This window comes from Pantherophis guttatus, chromosome 2, assembly GCF_059756535.1.
Source record: "Pantherophis guttatus breed Tessera chromosome 2, ASM5975653v1, whole genome shotgun sequence".
NCBI classification, from domain to species: domain Eukaryota; kingdom Metazoa; phylum Chordata; class Lepidosauria; order Squamata; family Colubridae; genus Pantherophis; species Pantherophis guttatus.
In genome coordinates this window covers 262,918,533-262,937,205 of record NC_142064.1, presented here as the reverse complement: position 1 = coordinate 262,937,205, position 18,673 = coordinate 262,918,533, and the positions used below count along the sequence as shown (strand labels likewise).

General features: G+C 41.1%; 1 protein-coding gene and 1 pseudogene across 3 annotated transcripts; both read right to left on the bottom strand.

Annotated features, from left to right (window-relative positions):
- Positions 1 to 171: 171 nt before the first annotated feature.
- Positions 172 to 4,162, bottom strand: LOC132710823 (uncharacterized; annotated as a pseudogene). Its single transcript, XR_015731709.1, has 2 exons — positions 4,062 to 4,162; positions 172 to 3,330 (listed from the first exon to the last, which is right to left on the bottom strand). The product of XR_015731709.1 is annotated as an uncharacterized LOC132710823 (transcript).
- A 2,965-nt stretch (positions 4,163 to 7,127) lies between these two features.
- On the bottom strand, positions 7,128 to 11,246 carry LOC148115744 (uncharacterized). Of its 2 annotated transcripts, none has more exons than XM_087884044.1 (2): positions 11,034 to 11,246; positions 7,128 to 9,377 (listed from the first exon to the last, which is right to left on the bottom strand). In XM_087884044.1, exon 2 carries the CDS (start codon positions 9,084 to 9,086, stop codon positions 7,518 to 7,520), a length of 1,569 nt encoding a protein of 522 aa, XP_087740170.1. In that variant the 5' UTR covers positions 9,087 to 9,377; positions 11,034 to 11,246; the 3' UTR covers positions 7,128 to 7,517. The 2 variants fall into 2 exon arrangements, with proteins under 2 accessions (XP_087740170.1, XP_087740169.1); XM_087884043.1 differs by having other exon boundaries at positions 11,087 to 11,246.
- Between the last annotated feature and the right edge of the window lie 7,427 nt (positions 11,247 to 18,673).

Below are 18,673 nucleotides of genomic sequence, written 5' to 3'. Positions count from 1 at the left end.
CTGCTGGAATTGCCCTCATTAAATGATGTGGTCACTTTTTATAAGCTCATTATGAAAATTCACATAATGTGCACACAGTAATGAGAGTCCTTAGATTGCCTGTGTAACATGTTTGTGATGAGAGCTGCACTAGATTGATTTCTTTACAGGTACAATTCAAATTACTGGTCATCCCCTTTAAACCTGTTTATTATAGCAGTAACATATAGACACAGATACCACCACAGAATATTTTACAGCAGTCTCCCTTTACAGTCAGCATATTTCCCCCAACAATCTGGGTCCTCATTTTACAGATCTCAGAAGGATGGAAGCTGTCAACCTCAACCCCCGTCAGGATCAAATGACAGGCTGTGGGCAGAGTCAGCCTGGCAATACTGCATTCTAAGCACTGTGTCAATAGGGCACCTGACATTATTCTCCCACCTTTATTATTTTTGCATCTACTTGTTCTATTGGTTGAGATGGGGGTAGGTAGGCATGATCCTTGTCCATTCCTTTAAATTTTGATGATAGGAGCTAGGAAATCAGCCTTTTTTACTGTAGCTCCATCCCTATGGGAACACTCTTTCCCATAAAATTTGGCAGGCCTTTTTCCTCCTACAGGTTTCCTCTGTCTGTCATCTCCAATTCTAGGAGGCAGTGCTCAACTCTGCTGCTTAGCTGAATTTTGTTGCTGGGCAGGTTTCTTTCGCCGGCCCACCATATTTACCATGTTTAACACAAAGACATGTTTGATTAAAAAGAATCAGCTGAGAAATTAAAATGGTTAATTTCTCAGCTGAGCTTGCAGTGAGAGATCAGAAATGATATTCAAGATATCTCTACATACATCAAATTACACCGTGTGGAATATCTTCTGTATGATAAGAGAGGAATTTTGTCTGAAACACTGTTAGCAATCTAGGGATTAAAATGGTTTCTCCCCTATGTGTAACCTTACATGATTTATAAGGGTAGACATATTACTGAAATCTTTCCCACAATCCAGATATTCATTACGGTCTCGCTCCTGTGTGAGTCCTCTGGTGTATCACCAGCTTGGAATTCTGAATGAATTTTTTATCACACTCCAGACACGCATATGGTTTTTTTCTGGCATGAATTCTCTGGTGTATCACCAGGTTGGAACTCTGAGTGAAACATTTCCCACAATCCAGGCACTCATATGGTTTGATGCCTGTATGAGTTCTCTGGTGTAACACCAGGTAAGAATTCCGACAGAAACTTTCCCCACAATCAGGACACTTATATGGTTTCTCTCCTGTATGAGTCTTCTGGTGTATCAGAAGGTTGGAATTCTGCTTGAAACTCTTTCCACAATCCAGACACTTATATGGTTTCTCTCATGTGAGTTCTTTGGTGTTCCACCAGGTGGGAATTTCGACTGAAATGTTTCCCACAGTCCAGACAATCATATGGTTTCTCTCCTGTGTGAGTGCTCTGGTGTAACACCAGATTGAAATTCTTACTGAAACTTTTCCCACAATCCGGACACTCATATGGTTTCTCTCCTGAGTGTGTCCTCTGGTGTATAACCAAGTCGTAATTCTGAGTGAAACTTTTCCCACACTCCAGACACTCATATGGTTTTTCTCCTGTGTGAGTCCTAAGGTGTACCGCCAGCTTAGAATTCCAAAAGAAACCTTTCCCACAATCAGGACATTTATATGGTTTCTCTCCTGTGTGAGTTCTCTGGTGTTCCACAAGGTGGGAATTTCGACTGAAACTTTTCCCACAATCCAGGCACTCATACGGTTTCTCTCCTGTGTGAACCCTCTGGTGTATCATCAGGTTGGAATTCTGAGTGAAGCTTTTCCCACAATCCAGGCACTTGTACGGTTTCTCTCCTGTGTGAATCCTCTGGTGTATCACTAGGCTGGCATTCTGAGTGAAACTTTTCTCACAATCTGGACATTCATATGGTTTTTCTCCTGTGTGAGTCCTCTGGTGTTTCACCAGAGCGGAATTCCAATTGAAACTTTTCCCACACTCCAGACACTCATATGGTTTTTTTCCTGTGTGAGTTCTCTGGTGTACCACCAGCTTAGAATTCCAAAAGAAACCTTTCCCACAATCAGGACATTTATATGGTTTCTCTCCTGTGTGAGTTCTCTGGTGTTCCACAAGGTGGGAATTTCGACTGAAACTTTTCCCACAATCCAGGCACTCATACGGTTTCTCTCCTGTGTGAATCCTCTGGTGTATCATCAGGTTGGAATTCTGAGTGAAGCTTTTCCCACAATCGTGACACTCATATGGTTTCTCCCCTGCGTGAGTCCTCTGGTGTATCACTAGGGTGGCATTCCGAGTGAAACTTTTCCCACAATAAAGACACTCATATGGTTTCTCTCCCATATGAGTCCTCTGGTGTCTCAACAGCTTGGAATTCTGAATGAATTTTTTCCCACACTCCAGACACTCATATGGTTTCACTCCTGTGTGAGTTCTCTGGTGTATCACCAGTTTGGAAGTCTGACTAAAACTTTTTGTACAATGTGGACACTCATACAATCTCTCTCCCGTGCGAGTCCTCTGATGCTTCATCTGATCAGACTTCAAATTTAAGTCTTACAATAAGGACACTCATATGGTTTCTCTCCAGCTTGAATCCTCTGGTGTATCACTAGGTGGGAATTCACAGTGAAACTTAATCAGGACATTCAAAGGGTTTCACTCCAATATGAGTTTTCTTGTGTCTCACCAGAGTGTGGTGGCATCCTAAAGCTTTTGCCACATTGGGATCACTGGTAGGCCTACTCCCGGTGTGAGTATTTCCATGTGGGAGCTGTTCTGAGTAAAACTTTTGCCCCTCTATGAGCATTTGTATGGATTTTCATTGGTGTGGACCCTCTCTTGCATAATTAGCTGTGATCTACAATCTGTTGTTTTTTTGACAATAGGCCCACTGTGTGTTTTTCTAACACTGATATTCTTGCATAACTGAGGCGGCCAAATATATTTCTGAGCTCTTACCTGCAGGTACTTTGAAAGCCCTTACAAAGGCTTTCATTAATGCCATTCCATTTCGGCTATCCAAGGGAAGTTTTCCTTCCCACAGGCTTCGTTATTTCCACTTTTTCTGAATTTAGAAATTATCCCCTTTGACTTTTCATGTAATCTTTCTTTGAGTTCCACATACTCCATTGTTTCCAGCTCAAAACTTTGTTCTTGTTATTCTTTCCCTTGTTTCTCGTCTTCTGAGGAAAGAGAAGAGTTTTTATACTTTCTGGAGGAAGTGGAAAAGATTTTGGTTGATTTTTTGTTTTTGTTTTAACGCTGCTTCTCATTCTCTGTTATTTACAGTCCTCTTCTTAGAATCTTCTTTATCTGTAAGATCCATATGAATGAGTTAGTATCATTATTGTTAAAAAGAAATGGCTGCAGAAACATGAGGAAACACCAAAAAAAAAAAAAAGCCCCACATTTATTACCATGGAAAAGTATCAAAATGGTACTTTAACCTGTAATAATTATGGTTCATTTGGCACATTAAAAAATCTAAGTTCAAAACTCCACTCAATCCTTTTCTTTTTGCACTGTGTAAATCATATTAGCATTGAAAATTGTTATAAAATATTCCTGTTTATTGTTTATTTCAGTCTGCAAAATGTCCCAGAAGTGTATTCGCTCAAATGATTTGATCTCATTTTAGAAAGGTGGGACACTAACGGATGAAATGATGCCCAAATCCCATGCAAGATTTAAAACTTATGTTTTGCCCATGAAAGTCCACATTTGACAGGTCAATAAAACGGGTCAATAAAATCAGAAGGAATTCAAGAGTTATGTGGAGACTGAGGGAGATGTAAGGTTAAGGAATATGAAACAAATCAATATAAAGATTTTTTTAAATTCCCCAAATCTCCCATTGGTAAAACCACAGGCAGCAGTTTTAAGTAGTGCAGCCTCAGAGGAATAAAATTTGGGGAGGGAAAGAATATGCAGCAGCAGCAGCCGCCATGCTTCAGCCTCTTTTCTTTCTCTGCTTCATACCCCGTGGAGGAACCCAAAGGGCCCGACTTTCCCCCGGCTTCTCCTCCGACCTTCCCTCCACTCACCTCCCAGGAGCCGCTTCCACCCTCCAGGCAGCACAACAGGCTCCCCCGACGCCATTGTGGGTAAGCCGGAAGAGGATGTTCCTCTGCCTTTCGCCTCCTCTCCTCCACGTCTTCTCTAGCAATGCATTACTCTATCGTTCCAACCGTTCAATCTCAGCCTCTGCCCCTTCCCTAGAATATCTCGGCCGCCGCTGTACTGTATTCACTGCTTTCTACGCTCCAGTGCCGCTTATTTGTGGAGCGCCATCTAGTGACATAAGATCGAAAATCACGCTCGCCCGTTCATTGAATTTTGCTTTCTTCTGTGTCATCAAGCCCTATTCGACTTCCACCGAGCTCGGTGGTAGTTTTTGTCCATGGCCATCTATCCCACGCTTTTTCTTTCAGGTCTCCCAAGAGGGCAGTCATGGCCCCTGGAGCTGAGTGCAAGCATCGTTTGGAAGAAGCGGGAACTAAACCAAAGAAAAGCACCCTTGGGGGAATGATGTGCAAATAGGAAACGAGAGACTAGCCTAAACAATTGCCAGCTTCATCCCATTAATAGAAGAATGATACAGGACAAAACATTGAAGTGCCCACCCACATTGCTTCCAAACCTATCTAGACAGGAGATATTATTTTTCCATCTGCATTCTTGCAGGGCCTAAATCTCACTAGAGGGCAGAATTCCTCTGAGCAGCCTTCCCAATTTCCAGAGGAGTTAAGATTCCTGCACTGAATATTCCCAGTCAGCTTGGATAAAACATTTGGAGGGCGCTAGTTTATTGAAGGCTGATCTAAAGAGTTCTATGTAGTTGGCTTAGCTCACCCTCAAAACCTCTCTACATCCCAAAATGTTACGATGGAATCACCAGCAGGCCAGAGGCTCCAAGAGATCTAGCCTCAATCCTAGGTAGGATCTTGAAGCTAAGATTCCCCACAAGCTAGCTTTGTTCTTGTAGGAGGAACTTTTAAGCCTGCTAAATGCCATGTGCTTAGCACAGAAATCTCCATTAGGTCAAAGTAAGTGAGACACATATAGGTAGCCCTCGGCTTACAACCACAACTGAGCCCAAAATTTCTGCTGTTTAGTGAAACATTTATTAAATGAGATATTTATTAAGTGACTTTTGCTCCATTTTACCACCTTTCTGGCCAGAGTTGTTAAGCCAATCACTGCTGGTGTTAAGTTAGTCATGCAGTTGTTAAGTGAATCTGGGTTCCCCGTTGACTTGTCAGAAGGTTGCAAAAGGAGATCCCATGACTTCAGAACACTGTAACCATCATAACTATGAGGTAATTGCCAACAGTCTAAATTTTGATCATATGATCATGGGGAGGCTGCAATGGTCGTGTGAAAAATGGTCATAAATCACTTTTTTCAGTGCAGTTGAAAACAATAAATTGTTGCAAATCGAGGATTACCAGTACATACCAGGGCCTGGAGAAAGGGAGTTCGGAAAGAAGCTAACTATATTTGATAAACAAAACTAATAGTTTTCAAAGAAATCCTTGAAAGCGTTGTGAAAAGGATAGTAATATGCATGTGCAGAGGGATGCGGTGGCTCAGTGGCTAAGACACTGAGCTTGTCGATCAAAAGGTCAGCAGTTTAGCAGTTTGAATCCTTCCTTCCTTCTTTCTATCAAGTAATTGTTATACACATTCCTGTTTGAGAACTGTATCTCCTCAGCTGACCAGAAGAAAACCTTCTTAAAAATGGATTCTGGCCTGAAATCCATTCCTCAGAGAAATCCAGAGAGATGAGACAGACAGACAGACAAAGGGGGAGGGGGAGAGAGAAACAGAGATGAGAGAGAGACAGAGAGAGAGAGGGGAGAGAGATGAGAGATCCCCATGTTTTGTTTTCTGTGGGAAACAGGTCCAAATGGCTCTTTGAGTGTTTAAGGTTGCAGAAACAGGCGGTCAAACTAACTGCCTGAAGGACCCCATCCCGTCACTGGGAGTCCAGGCGCTTCAGTGAGCGGCACACTGGATTCGTATTAGTGGTCCACGGGATTTAAAATTATGAATTTAGTGGTTCCTGAGGTCCGAAGGTTGGTGACCCCTGGCCTACACCACTCAGGAACTTCAACTATTCCAGAATACAGCAACACACAGAGTAATGGGGGGGACCTACGTTGCCCATGTAACGTTTTTTATTATGCAAGCTACACTGGATTCAGTTTTTTCCAGGGACAATTCAAAATGCTGCTCATCACCTTTAAAACTGTCTTGCCCGCTCACTCACTTATCTACTACCTACCTTACTTTTCCATCTGACTGTCCTAACATGTCAGATATGATAGGCGTACTCCTAGTCCCTTTCTTTAAATATTGTCATTTGATGGGAGCTCGGAAGTCTGCCTTTCCCATTGCAGCCCCTCCCTATAAACCCTCTTCTCCCTGACATTGGGCAGGCCTTTCGTGTTCTGTAAAAACATCACCAAAACCTAACTCCTACCCACCCACCCACCAAGCACTGGGATAAGAAGAGGCGACTGCACATCAGAAGCTGGATTTGGCACCAGGTTTTTGTTTTTATGCGTATGATTTTAATAGTATGGTTTTTGTCTTAATTTTTGACAGGGAGCTGGCCAAAGTTTTCTTAACACAGATGGCTATGTAAATGTTTTAAATAAATCAAAGGCAACAGAGATGAATCAAAAACTGGTCCTGTTAAGCTGCCCATCTGCAAGTTGCTTGAGGCACAATGCATTTCTTTATCAAATGAATATGCCACTCATCCCACAGCTAACTCCCCCAATGTAACTCCTTGGCAGCAAACATCTCCTCTGTCCACCTCCTATGATTCCGTTATTTTCTGTTAGCTGGGGATTTATGGAGCTTGAAATTTTGTGGTCACTCAGGTTGAAGGCGGCTGAAACTTTGCAGTTCAATGATCATTTCTGATCACAAAGTAAAAAACACCCCTAAAGCCATTTTTGCAGCAATTGCACAATTTCTATTAAATATCTTGTTATTTAAACTTAGTAGCTGGAACAGTGGGGTTATACAATGAGCCAGAACACACAATTATAATTGTTTGGTTAGAGTGCTGGCTTCTGTTTGAGGCAATCTGCGCTGTGATTGGTTGCTGTGGGTATGAAGGAACTTCCATTCCCCCCCTTTTTTTTCTTCTGTGTGCTCTGTGATTTAACTCATGATGTTCCTGTTTGCCTGAGTCTCTTGTTTGCTGTAAATTAGATGTAAAATATATTTATTTACATAAAATTACAAGTCTGTGTGTCTATGACGTCATTTGGACACCGGCTGCGTGGTTCCCTGACATTCTATAAATCCTCATATAGCCAGATATATGCATTAATTTATAATAAAATAAGTATAATAAAATCAAAATAAAATTTTCCAATTATTTCTCTCTTCCATCATGTCTAATACATGACAACTAAAAAGCATTAAGTAAGACATTAACTAATTTCTCAGAAACATTTCAAAATGGAGATTAAAAATGACATTTAGTTCTTCTCTACACCCATCACTTTCTGCACCAAATGGATTTTCTTATGTGCAACAAGGGAAGAATTTTGTGAGAAGCATCGTTCACATTCTGGACATTTGAATGGTTTCTCCCCTGTATGTAAACCTACATGATTTATAAGGCTAGACCTAGTACTGAATCCTTTTCCGCAATCTGGACATTCATATGGTTTCTCCCCTGTGTGAATCCTCTGATGAATCAGCAAGTCACACTTCCAACTAAAACTTTTCCCACAGTCTGGACACTCATAAGGTTTTTCTCCTGTGTGCAACTTCATGTGGCTGGTCAGATTTGATCTAGTATTAAAGCTTTTCCCACACTCTGGACAATCATATGGTTTCTCTCCAGTGTGAGTCCTCTGATGTATCATCAGATTGGAATTCCGACTCAAACTTTTCCCACAATCTGGACACTCATACTGTATGCTGCCCGTGTGAGTCCTTCTCCGGTGTATAATCAAGTTGGAATTCCGACTGAAACTTTTCTCACAATCTGGACATTCATACGGTTTCTCTCCTGTGTGTATCCTCTGGTGTATCACCAGGTAAGAATTCTGACTGAAACTTTTCTCACAATACAGACACTCATATGGTTTCTCTCCTGTGTGAGTCCTCTGGTGTATCACCAAGTCAGAATTTCGAGTAAAATTTTTCCCACAATCTGGACATTCATACGGTTTCTCCCCAGTGTGAATCCTCTGGTGTATCACCAGGTCAGTATTCCGACTGAAACTTTTTCCACACTCCAGACACTCATATGGTTTCTCTCCTGTGTGAGTCCTCTGGTGTATCACTAGGTGGGAATGCTGACTAAAGCTTTTCCCACAATCTGGACACTTATATGGTTTCTCTCCAGTGTGAGTCCTCTGGTGTGTTACTAGGTCAGAATTTCGAATGAATTTTTTCCCACAATGTGAACACACATACAATTTCTCTCCTGTATGAGTCTTCTGGTGTATCACCAGGTCAGAAGTTCGAATAAAACTTTTCCCACAATCTTGACACACATATGGTTTCTCTCCTGTGTGAGTCCTCTGGTGTATCACCAGGTTGGAATTTTGACGGAAACTTTTCCCACAATCCTGACACACATATGGTTTCTCCCCAGTGTGAGTCCTCTGGTGTATCACCAGGTTGGAATTCTGACTGAAACTTTTCCCGCACTCTGGACACTCAAATGGTTTCTCTCCGGTGTGTGTCCTCTTGTGTATCACCAGGGTGGCATGCTTACTAAACTTTTTGTCACACTGTGGGCACTGGTAGGGCTTTTCTCCAGTATGGGTTCTCTTATGCTCAAGAAGTTGGGACTTGTAGGGAAAGGCTTTGCTACATTCAGAGCATTTGTATGGTTTTTCACCAGTGTGGGTCCTCTGATGCATAATCAGCTCTGATTTGCAATCGGCGCTTTTCCCACAATATGCACATCTGTGGAGGTTTTCCACCTCTGATATGCCTGGGTTCTTGAGGAGGTAAAAAATATTTGTGATCCCTTCTTGGATGATACTTTGATTCAAGCTGTTTTCTTCCTCAAAGGGTGGGGCCTGCATTACTGTCTGAAATGACTGATTCCACCCCACAGACTTCTAGATATTTTCCCTTTTTTTGTGGATTTGAAAATGTTCCCCCTTTACCTTTTCATTTAATGTTTCCTTGAGTTCCACATAAAATATTTTTTTTCCAGCTCAAAACTCTTTTCCTATTTTTTTTTCCTCACTTGTTGCTCACTTGCTGGGGAAGAAGAAGTTTTGTGGCTTTCTGCAGGAAAGGATTTGCTTTCCTTCTGAGTACTGCTTCTCATTCTCTGCAGTCTAGAAGGCTCTTCTTGGCATTCTCTTTGTCTATAAGATTGACATAAAAGGGTTATTTTAATTACTATTTATAAGTACAAGATGTGGAAACAAGAAAAAAAAAGCGTATATTACAATGAAAAAACAAACATGCCAAAATTAGAGTAACACATTAACCGCTAACATTCATCATGACACATAGCAAGATCCAAGTTCAAATATTCTCACAATTGTGAAATTTTCTTGGTGACTCGGGTGAATTTCAAAATGTTAGCATTTCAAATTGTTATCATCATATATACCGGGAAATACTGAGAATGGATTATACAGAGAAACATATATGCTCAAAGAAATACAGAAATATGCCCCTATGCATGTATGTACGTACGCATGTAGAAAATATGTGTGTATTTTCTGTCTGCAAAAAGTTTCAGAAATAGGTACAAAGAATATGTGGGCATTAACAAAGGAAATGGTGCCCAAGGCAAGATTTAAAGCAACGGTTTTAGGCTGTGGGGGAGCAGTGGTTAGAATGAAGTATTAAAGGCTATCACTGCTCAGTGCCAGGAATTATTTGACTAGCTCAGCCTTCTGTAGAGACATAATAATAGTAGTCTCAGTAGAATTGGTTTGACTTGCTGTTTTGCTTCTGTAAGAATTGCTTTGCTAAGAATCGGAATTGCCAGTGATCTAACTTGTTTTTTTGTACATCTCGGTGCCTGGAACGGAATATGTCATAGTTTGGCAGGATTAAAAAGGGCCTGGTGGCTCAGCAGACTAAAAGCATTGTGATTAACACCAGCTGTCTGCAATTACTGTAAATTCGAATCTCACCAGGCTCAAGGTTGACTCAGCCTTCCATCCTTTCTAAGGTAGGTAAAATGAGGACCCAGTTTGTGGGGGCAATAAGCTGACTTTGTATAAATATACAAAAGTATGAAGGCTATTGCTTAATGCATTGTAAGCCGCTCTGAGTCTTCAGAGAAGGGCGGCATATAAATAAAATTTTAAAAAAAATTACACCGGGCAAATACCTCTCTTGCTAAGCACCCAACCCTTCTGTTGCTAAGCACTCAGCTCCCCCTGTTCCATGCTGCAGAGCCAATGCAGGGCTACAAGGAAAGCATGGGCCAGAGAGGCCAGAATTGGGTACTAACTTTATTCCTTTGAAGGTATAAAACGTGCCATACCTTTCCCAAGGTGTGGCTATTCCTCACATGCATTATATCTGTATGTTCTGGATATAGCTTCATTCAGTATTTTGTTTTTGGCCCTTAATAAAATCTGCTTCTTTTTTGCAAGCCTTGTCTTGAGTCTCTCTCTCTTTGGCATTCTGGTGACTCAAGTACATTTTGGGATCTTACACTTCCATTCATTCAAGGTCAGTAAAATGTGGACCCAGATTGTTGGGGGCCATAGGCTGACTCTGTAAACTGTTTAGAGAGGGCTGTAAAAGCACTGTGAAGCGGTATGTAAGTCTAATATGCCAATAAAAACTCAAATCATCCAACCAAAAGTATCTATAAAAAGATTAAATCGTAGCCACTGGACCAAAGATGCTTCATCTGAGATGTTTGGCTTCCCATCCAGGTAATAAAATCATCATCACTCAAAATAAAAGAGTTTAAGTTAGGCAGAGACTCAAAGAGTCGTTGGAATCTACCAACTGCAGGGCTCTGTCTCCAAAATGTATTGCAGTAAGTTTACCTACTGCTGAATAAAACGAGCCCGACTTGCTCCCGGATTCTCCTCCGACTCACCTTCCAGGAGCCGCTTCGCCACTTCAAGCAGGTGGGAAAACAGGCTTCCCTGTGCTTCTCTCCTCCTAATTCCCTCTAGCAATCCACGACTCTGTGGTCTCAATTCCTTTCAGTTCGGCTACAGGCGCTTTGCTACTGTATTTGCGACTCTCCAGGCGTGCTTTGTTGCCTAATCATAGAGCGCCATCTAGCGTCCCATGGCCAGATCATCCTATCTCTAGCTTCCTAAGATTAGCCGGGTGCTGGCTGAGTCCTAAAAAGTTCACGAAGTTCTTGTTTTTTATCCGCAGCCCCTAAATGATTGACAGCCTGCCATCTATTCCTAGAATACTGCGGGACAAAACCTGGTATTGTCTACCCACGTTGTTTCCAACTTCATCTAAATAGGAGATACTATCATGTATTATTGGTATTCCTTGTACCAATAATTATTGGTATTATTGTATTATTGGGGAGTGCAGCCTTCCCAATTTCCACATTACTTTCAGCCTTGAGAATTCCCAGGCTGCTTGAGCAAAACACTTGGAGACCATTAATTGGCAGATTGGAAGCTGATCTAAAGATTCCAGCACTTTGACAGGGTTTGGCTGTCACTGGAGATCAAAAACTCTCTACATCCTAACATTTTTATTACTGATTTACTTCAGAGACAGTTGTGGCTGTTCCTGGATCTGCAGGCCCTGGTTACGGTCAATCATGCCCTAGTTACTTGCATACAGGTAGTCCTGGATTTACAACCACGATTGAGCCCAAAATGTATGTTGCTAAGTGAGAAATTTGTGTTAGATGAGTTTTGCCCCATTTTACGACTTTTCTTACCATATTTGTTAAGTGAATCCCTGCAGTTGATAAGTTAGTAACACGGTTGCTAAGTGAATCTGTCGTCCCCATTGACTTTGCTTGTCAGAAGATCACAAGAGATGATCATATGACCTTGGGACACTGCAACCATCATAAACACGAACCAGTGGTCAAGCATCCAAATGTAAACCTGCTGCTACCGAAGACCTCCCATCGACCCGTGCGCTCCCACAGAGAGGGCCTCCTCGGGGTGCCATCAGCCAAACAGTGTAGGCTGGTGACCCCCAGGGGGAGGGCCTTCTCTGTGGGGGCACCTACCCTCTGGAATCAGCTCCCCCCAGAGATAAGGAGAATCCAGGACCTCAGTGCCTTCCGTCGTGCCCTTAAAACCCATTTTTTCAAGCAAGCCGGGCTGGCTTAAGAATAAATTTTTAAATGTTTTAAATGTTTTAATTGGTAGTGAGTTTTAACTGGGCCAAATTTATATATCTTTTAATTGTTTTTTAATATTTGTCCTGCATGTTTTTTGATTCTGGCTGTACACCGCCCTGAGTCCTCAGGGAGAAGGGTGGTATAGAAATTCAATAATAAATAAATAAATAAATAAAAATAAATCACATGACCATCAGCGTGGTGATACAGTCATAAGTGTGAAAAATGATCATAAGCCACTTTTTTCAGTGCTGTTCTAACTTCAAATGGCCACTAAATTAACTTTTATAAGTCAAGGACTACCTATATTGGATGACGTCAATAAACTTTATTTATTTGATTTATATGCTGTCCTTCTCCGGAGACTCAGGGCGGCTTAAAATGCTTTTAAGCAATAGCCTTCATACTTTTGTATATACCTGCTTAGTAGGGCTTTTGGCCCCCCCAAGCGGTGTTCTATTTTATACTAAGTCAGCTTATTGTCCCCACAAACTGGGTCCTCATTTTACCTACCTTGGAAGGATGGAAGGCTGAGTCAACCTTGAGCCTGGTGAGAATTGAACTCGCAGTAATTGCAAGCAGCTGGCAGCTAAATACTACTTTAAAGTAGTTTAGTCCACTGCACCACCAGGCTGCCCTTGAAGAGCATCCAAAAGTTTTAGCTGGTAGAGAATGCAATGGCTGGATAAGCTTTGTGTGTTTCTGAAGCAGCACATGTCATACCTCTGCTCTGTGAGCTCCCTTGGTTGCCAGTTTGCTTGTGGATCCGGTTCGAGGTGCTGGTTTTGCCTTTGAAAGCCCTTCCTGGCATGGGCCTGAGCTGAAGTACCACCTTTCCCTGCTTATTTCAGCCTGTCCAATGATACCTGGCAAAGAAGACATGCGGCAGGGACCATCAGCTGGGGATCTCCATTTGGTGGGTCCGAGGAAACGTTCCTTCTCTGCTGTGGCCCCCACCTTATGGAATATCCTCTCCCCTGAAATGAGATTAATTCCACCCTTTCTGAGCTTCTGGAAGGCTCTCAAGACCCGTCTTCATCCTCAGGTCTGGGGCTCTTAAAATATGAGATATGCTCAGATGGTTCCATAGCTGAGGTGGCTGTTTCCATCCATTTTATTGCCTGGGGGAGTTGTAGAGTTACTTATTTCTTAGCATAGATTTTTATGTATGTCGTTGATATGGCTGTGGTTTTTTAATCTCATTGTTATACATCGCCCAATATTGCTTTTGGGGGCAGGCTGGGAGTATAGAAATTTCATTTATAAATAAATAATAAAAATGTAAGTTTTTGAGGACGACTTTAGAATGGCCAAACTGAAGGAGAATAAAGGAGGGTTACAAATAAATAAAGTGGGATTTGAATTGGGGGTGTGTGGAAATGGAAGAGGAAATCAGGGTCAGATAACAAATACCTTATCAGTTAACAATAATGGGTTAAATCCCTATTGTGTTTCTTTACCCCTACTGTGTTCCCTATTTGCAGCTTTTACTTTCCCCAATTTTAATTTTACACTTTCCTCTCGATTTACGGGGAAAATTGTGGGGAGGGAGAAAGCTTTTTATTTAATTCTGGTCCAGAATGCGGCCGCGCGGGTGATTATGGACGCAACTCATTGTGCCCACGACACCCCTCCTGCGCGAGCTGCACTGGTTCCCAGTGGTCTTCCAGGTGCGATTCAAGGTGTTGGTCACCACCTTTAAAGCGCTCCATGGCATGGGACCCGGGTACCTTCGAGACCGACTTCTGCCACCAATAGCCTCCCACCGGCCAGTTCGCTCCCACAAAGAGGGTCTCCTCAGGGTGCCATCGGCCAAGTTATGTCGGCTGGCGATACCCAGGGGGAGGGCGTTCTCTGTGGGTGCCCCAGCCCTGTAGAATGAACTGCCCCTGGAAAGGCGTAAGATCTCCAACCTCCGGGTATTTCGTTGTGCACTCAAGACCCTGTTGTTCCGTCAGGCTGGGCTATCAATATAACAATACTAAATTGGGTTTTAAATTCCTGGAGTTTTAAATTGAGCCGAATTCATTTAATAATTTTAAACTATTTTAACTGATGTTGTCTTGTGTTTTTAATAGGCTGTACACCGCCCTGAGTCCTTCAGGAGAAGGGCGGTATATAAATAAAATTATTCTTATTCTTATTATTCTTAATTACAAAAGGAAACACATAGAATGCCGAGTATATTCTGAATCGAACTGATGTATTTTAACTGTATAAATATGGAGAGACGTTCAAGAACAGGATGAGATCAAGAGACTGGTGGGGCCGAGTAGGGCTTATGTATCTGTATCTTTTTTTTTTTTAATTTGATTTATATGCCGCCCTTCTCCGGAGACTCAGGCGGCTTACCATGTGGTAAGCAATAGCCTTCATCCTTTTATATATTTATACGAAGTCAGCTTATTTCCCCAACAACTGGGCCCTCAATTTACCTACCTTAGAAAGGATGGAAGGCTGAGTCAATCTTGAGCCTGGTGAGATTTGAACCTTCAGTAATTGCAGGCAGCTGGTCTTAATAACAGGGTGCTTTAGACCACTGTACTAGCAAGGCTCCTCTAACAGAAAAGTCATGACTGCAGTTTAAGTTAATGAAATGACACCGTCCATATCCAAATGGATGAGACACGAGAGCAAGCAATAGCCAGAAATAGGAGACTGATAAATATTGAGGGAAAGAACTAAGGCGGGGGGAATGGCTTTGCATGGCAATTTAGTATGTCCAAGAAGGAATGTGGAGTGGAAATGTCTATCAAGGGAAATCAAAAGGCAAAAGTAGAATATCCCACCAAAGTCAGTTAATCACCAGCAGGGTGGATAAAAATCAATGATTTTTTAAAAAAAATAAAAAAAAATCGGATTTTTTTTATTTAAATCAGATTTTTTTATTTTTATTTTTATTGAATTTATTTTAATGAAAAACTTTTGGGGTAAAATTCTATCGTAAGATAGTTTTCTATTTAAGATACATAAATAATTTAGTTTATTCAGCATGAAATGGAGCTTAGTTATGTAGCACAAGGCTATATATTCTGCAACACTGGGACTATCAGTGAGTCAACAGCGGGTCAAAGGAGTAGCAGAGATGACAGTTGCTCTTTAAAAATTATGATTTAAATCGAGTTGATTTAAATCAAGTCTTTTTACTAGTGATTTAAATCATGATTTAAATCGACTCAATTTAAATCAAATCCACCCTGATCACCAGGCTGACTTTTTAAAGGGACACCTTAAACTTCCATTTTCAATGCAGATCTAAAGTACAGACGGTGATAGCGGCCATTTCAGCGATTGGCTCTGAGCTCTGTTGCATGGAAGAATCTGGAATAAAATAAACCCAACATATGCGGCCAATTTTTTGATCTTTTTAACCTTATAGTTTTATACTGCTACTTATGACATTGTAATAATCAGGTATTGCTGGAATTGCCCTCATTAAATGATGTGGTCATGAGGCTTCCTGTTGGCGCCGCCGTCATCGTCTTTCAAGACCGCCAGCCCCACCGCCCGTAAAGAGCCGCCTCCACAGCTGAAAGGCGGCTCGAAAAACTCCGTTTCTTTAAGGAAATGTGAGAAGAGCCGGCGAGAGCAGGTAGAGCTCCCTGTGAAATCCCCAGATTGTTTTTTTTTTTTGCTTCTGGGGAGGAAACAGAATGAGGCTCCCTATCCAGCTCGCCGTGGCTCCGGGGGAACTCTGCATGTAGCAGAGCTAGACGACACGACCAACATAACCAGCAAAAGTCAAAGGATTTATTAAAATAAACAGGGTGAAATCTGGATCTGGAATTCAAAACTGCAAGTATATATAATAGCCCTGTGATTGAATTTAAGAATGAAGAAAGAGTGAAGAAAGAGTGAAAGTTTAAAATGGCGTCCGACTTTAGCTGCTTGAAAAGAAAAAAAAGCTAAAAGCGAAAGTGGACTTGCCTGATTGTCTCAGTATGCTACAAAGTATCCAAAATAACAGCGCTGGTTAGAAGAGAAGGGAAAAAGTTTTTTTTTTTTTTTCTAAACTGTCTTTATGTTCTATCTCCCTTAGAGACTTGATTTATTCTGAGAGGATTTTGTGCTGGTGAGAAGGGAGAGAAGACTTCCTTTTTAAAAAAGAGTTTGTGTGGCAGAGTGGCTTCAAAGCCAGATAACAAAGCTGTATGTGGGGGTTCCCCTATTCATAAGTCACAAGAGCAGTTTTTAAGCACTGATTTTAAAGACTTGAAGGAATTTATTATTGCGGCTCTGATGAGACAAGATGTGCTTATGGACCAGAAGTTTGAGAAATTCCAACAGGAAACTAAGGAAGTGGTTCAAGAAAGGTATGATAAGATGAAGCGAGATTTTTTGACAGTCCTGACTGGCTTCTCAGAAGTAATTGTCCAAATTGATAAAAAAATGGAAGAAATCAATTTAGAAGTAGAGTCTAAAATGAAGGAAGCTGATTATAAGATCTATAATGTGGATAATAAAATGCAAAGGATTGAAAATGAAGTGACAATGATGCAATTTAAATTTATGGAATTTGCTGTAAGACTGAGGGGGATAAAGGAAAATAACAGAGATTTGAGAAGGATTTGTGCTGATGCTTTGGCTGTGATGTTAAAGGTTAGTCCTGAAGAGGTTTTGTCCAAAATTGACAAGATTTACAGAGTGAATTCTTGGGCAGCAAGACGAAGGCAGTTGCCCAGAGATGTAGTGATATACTTTACAGATAAAAGAATAAGAAGTGACATCTTGCAAAAGTATTTTGTTTCTACCTTACATGTGGAGGGAAAGCAGATTGGGATTTATAAAGAGCTGCCGCCTAAGATGTTAAAAGACAGAAAAGATTTTGGATTTTTGGTGACTGAACTAAAGAAACAAGAAATTCCATACAAATGGGATGTTCCAGTTGGCATAAGATTGACGTATCAAGGAGAAAGATACCGATTAAACACTGTTGAAAAAGCGGAAGAATTTTATCGCAATGTTTTTCAAATTGGCCCAACATCTCCATGTATATTTTCAGCGTCAGGAATACAGGAGGGAGATAAAAAAAAAGCAAATTGAACAAGAGATTGAAGCCCAGTGGAAGCAGATGGAGATGGAGCCAATGGAAATACAAGGAACTACAGGGGGCTTTTTGGATGACCCATTTTCGGATCATCCTTTAAAGGCTACAGGTGGATCACCTAAAAATACAAGAGAAGTGGCTTTGGATCTTGATCTGATGTCCTACAAAGTTAAAGATCAGCATATAACTTGAATAGCATGCAAATTCCAGAAAAAGAACAACAGCAGAGGTTTAAACCAGCACAAGGCAAGAAAAGAAGCAGGTTCCATAAAACTAGAAAATTTTAGCCCAATATTTCTTTTGAATATGGATTAAAAATTTTTGTAAAGTTATTAGCCAACAGATCAATGCCAGTTATCCAAGAATGGATTTATGTTTAAGCAGGATTTATAGAAGGTAGATATATGAAAGACAATGTGAGGCAAATTATAGATTTATTGACTATCTTGAGAAGAATAAACAGATCCCTGCAGTGCTGGTGTTCTAAGAGGTGGAGAAGGCCTGTAATTGAGTGAATTGGAACTTTCTATTATAGATTTTAAGAAAGATGGATTATGTGTACGTTGGAGGGAATAATTATGAGGCAAGAGGACTACGGAACAAGGGCACTTGCAGGTGATCTGGTTGTTACCCTAACATGTTCAATGGAACTAATAATCTAGATGAAAGACTTTACAGAAGATATCATATGGAATATAAATATAAAGTCACTCGGGGGGGGGTGTTATATATAAAAGTATTCTTCAATGATGGGGGCAGATGACAACTAAAGACACTAAATACACTGTTGGAAGAAGGACTTGATGTGATTGTTTAGATTTTATAAATTATTATATATGGCAGACCTGCGGGAAAGTGGGAGAAACAAAATTGATATAGTATATGGTGATAGGCTAGGTTACTGATTGTTCAATACTGGAAAAGGGATGTTATGTTTATTATTGAAGAATGGACTCTGAAGGTGGCCGGTTTCGCAGAAATGGTGAAGTTATCAGCATATATAAAAGAACGGACACAAGAGATTTATGTAAGGGAGTGGAGGACATGGATAGATTATGTGTAGAATAAATACTAAACTAGGAAGTACCAGATAATTTTTAGTTGAATGTTGTGTAGAAATGTATAGTTTACAGGGGATAGTATACTAGAATGTTAGGAAGATATGTTTATCACACACGGGGTAGAGTAGATGGGCGGTTAAGTATTATATAATATGACTTGGATTTGGATTTCATCCTGGGGAAGCCATGGGGGGAGGGGAGGGTAAGGGAGGGCTAGGGGGGAAAGGGGGGGGAAGGGGGGAAAAA

What these genes read in the sequence shown, in the direction of transcription:
- LOC148115744 (XM_087884044.1), bottom strand. Translation starts at nt 9,086, where the DNA reads ATGCAGGCCCCACCCTTTGAGGAAGAAAACAGCTTGAATCAAAGTATC.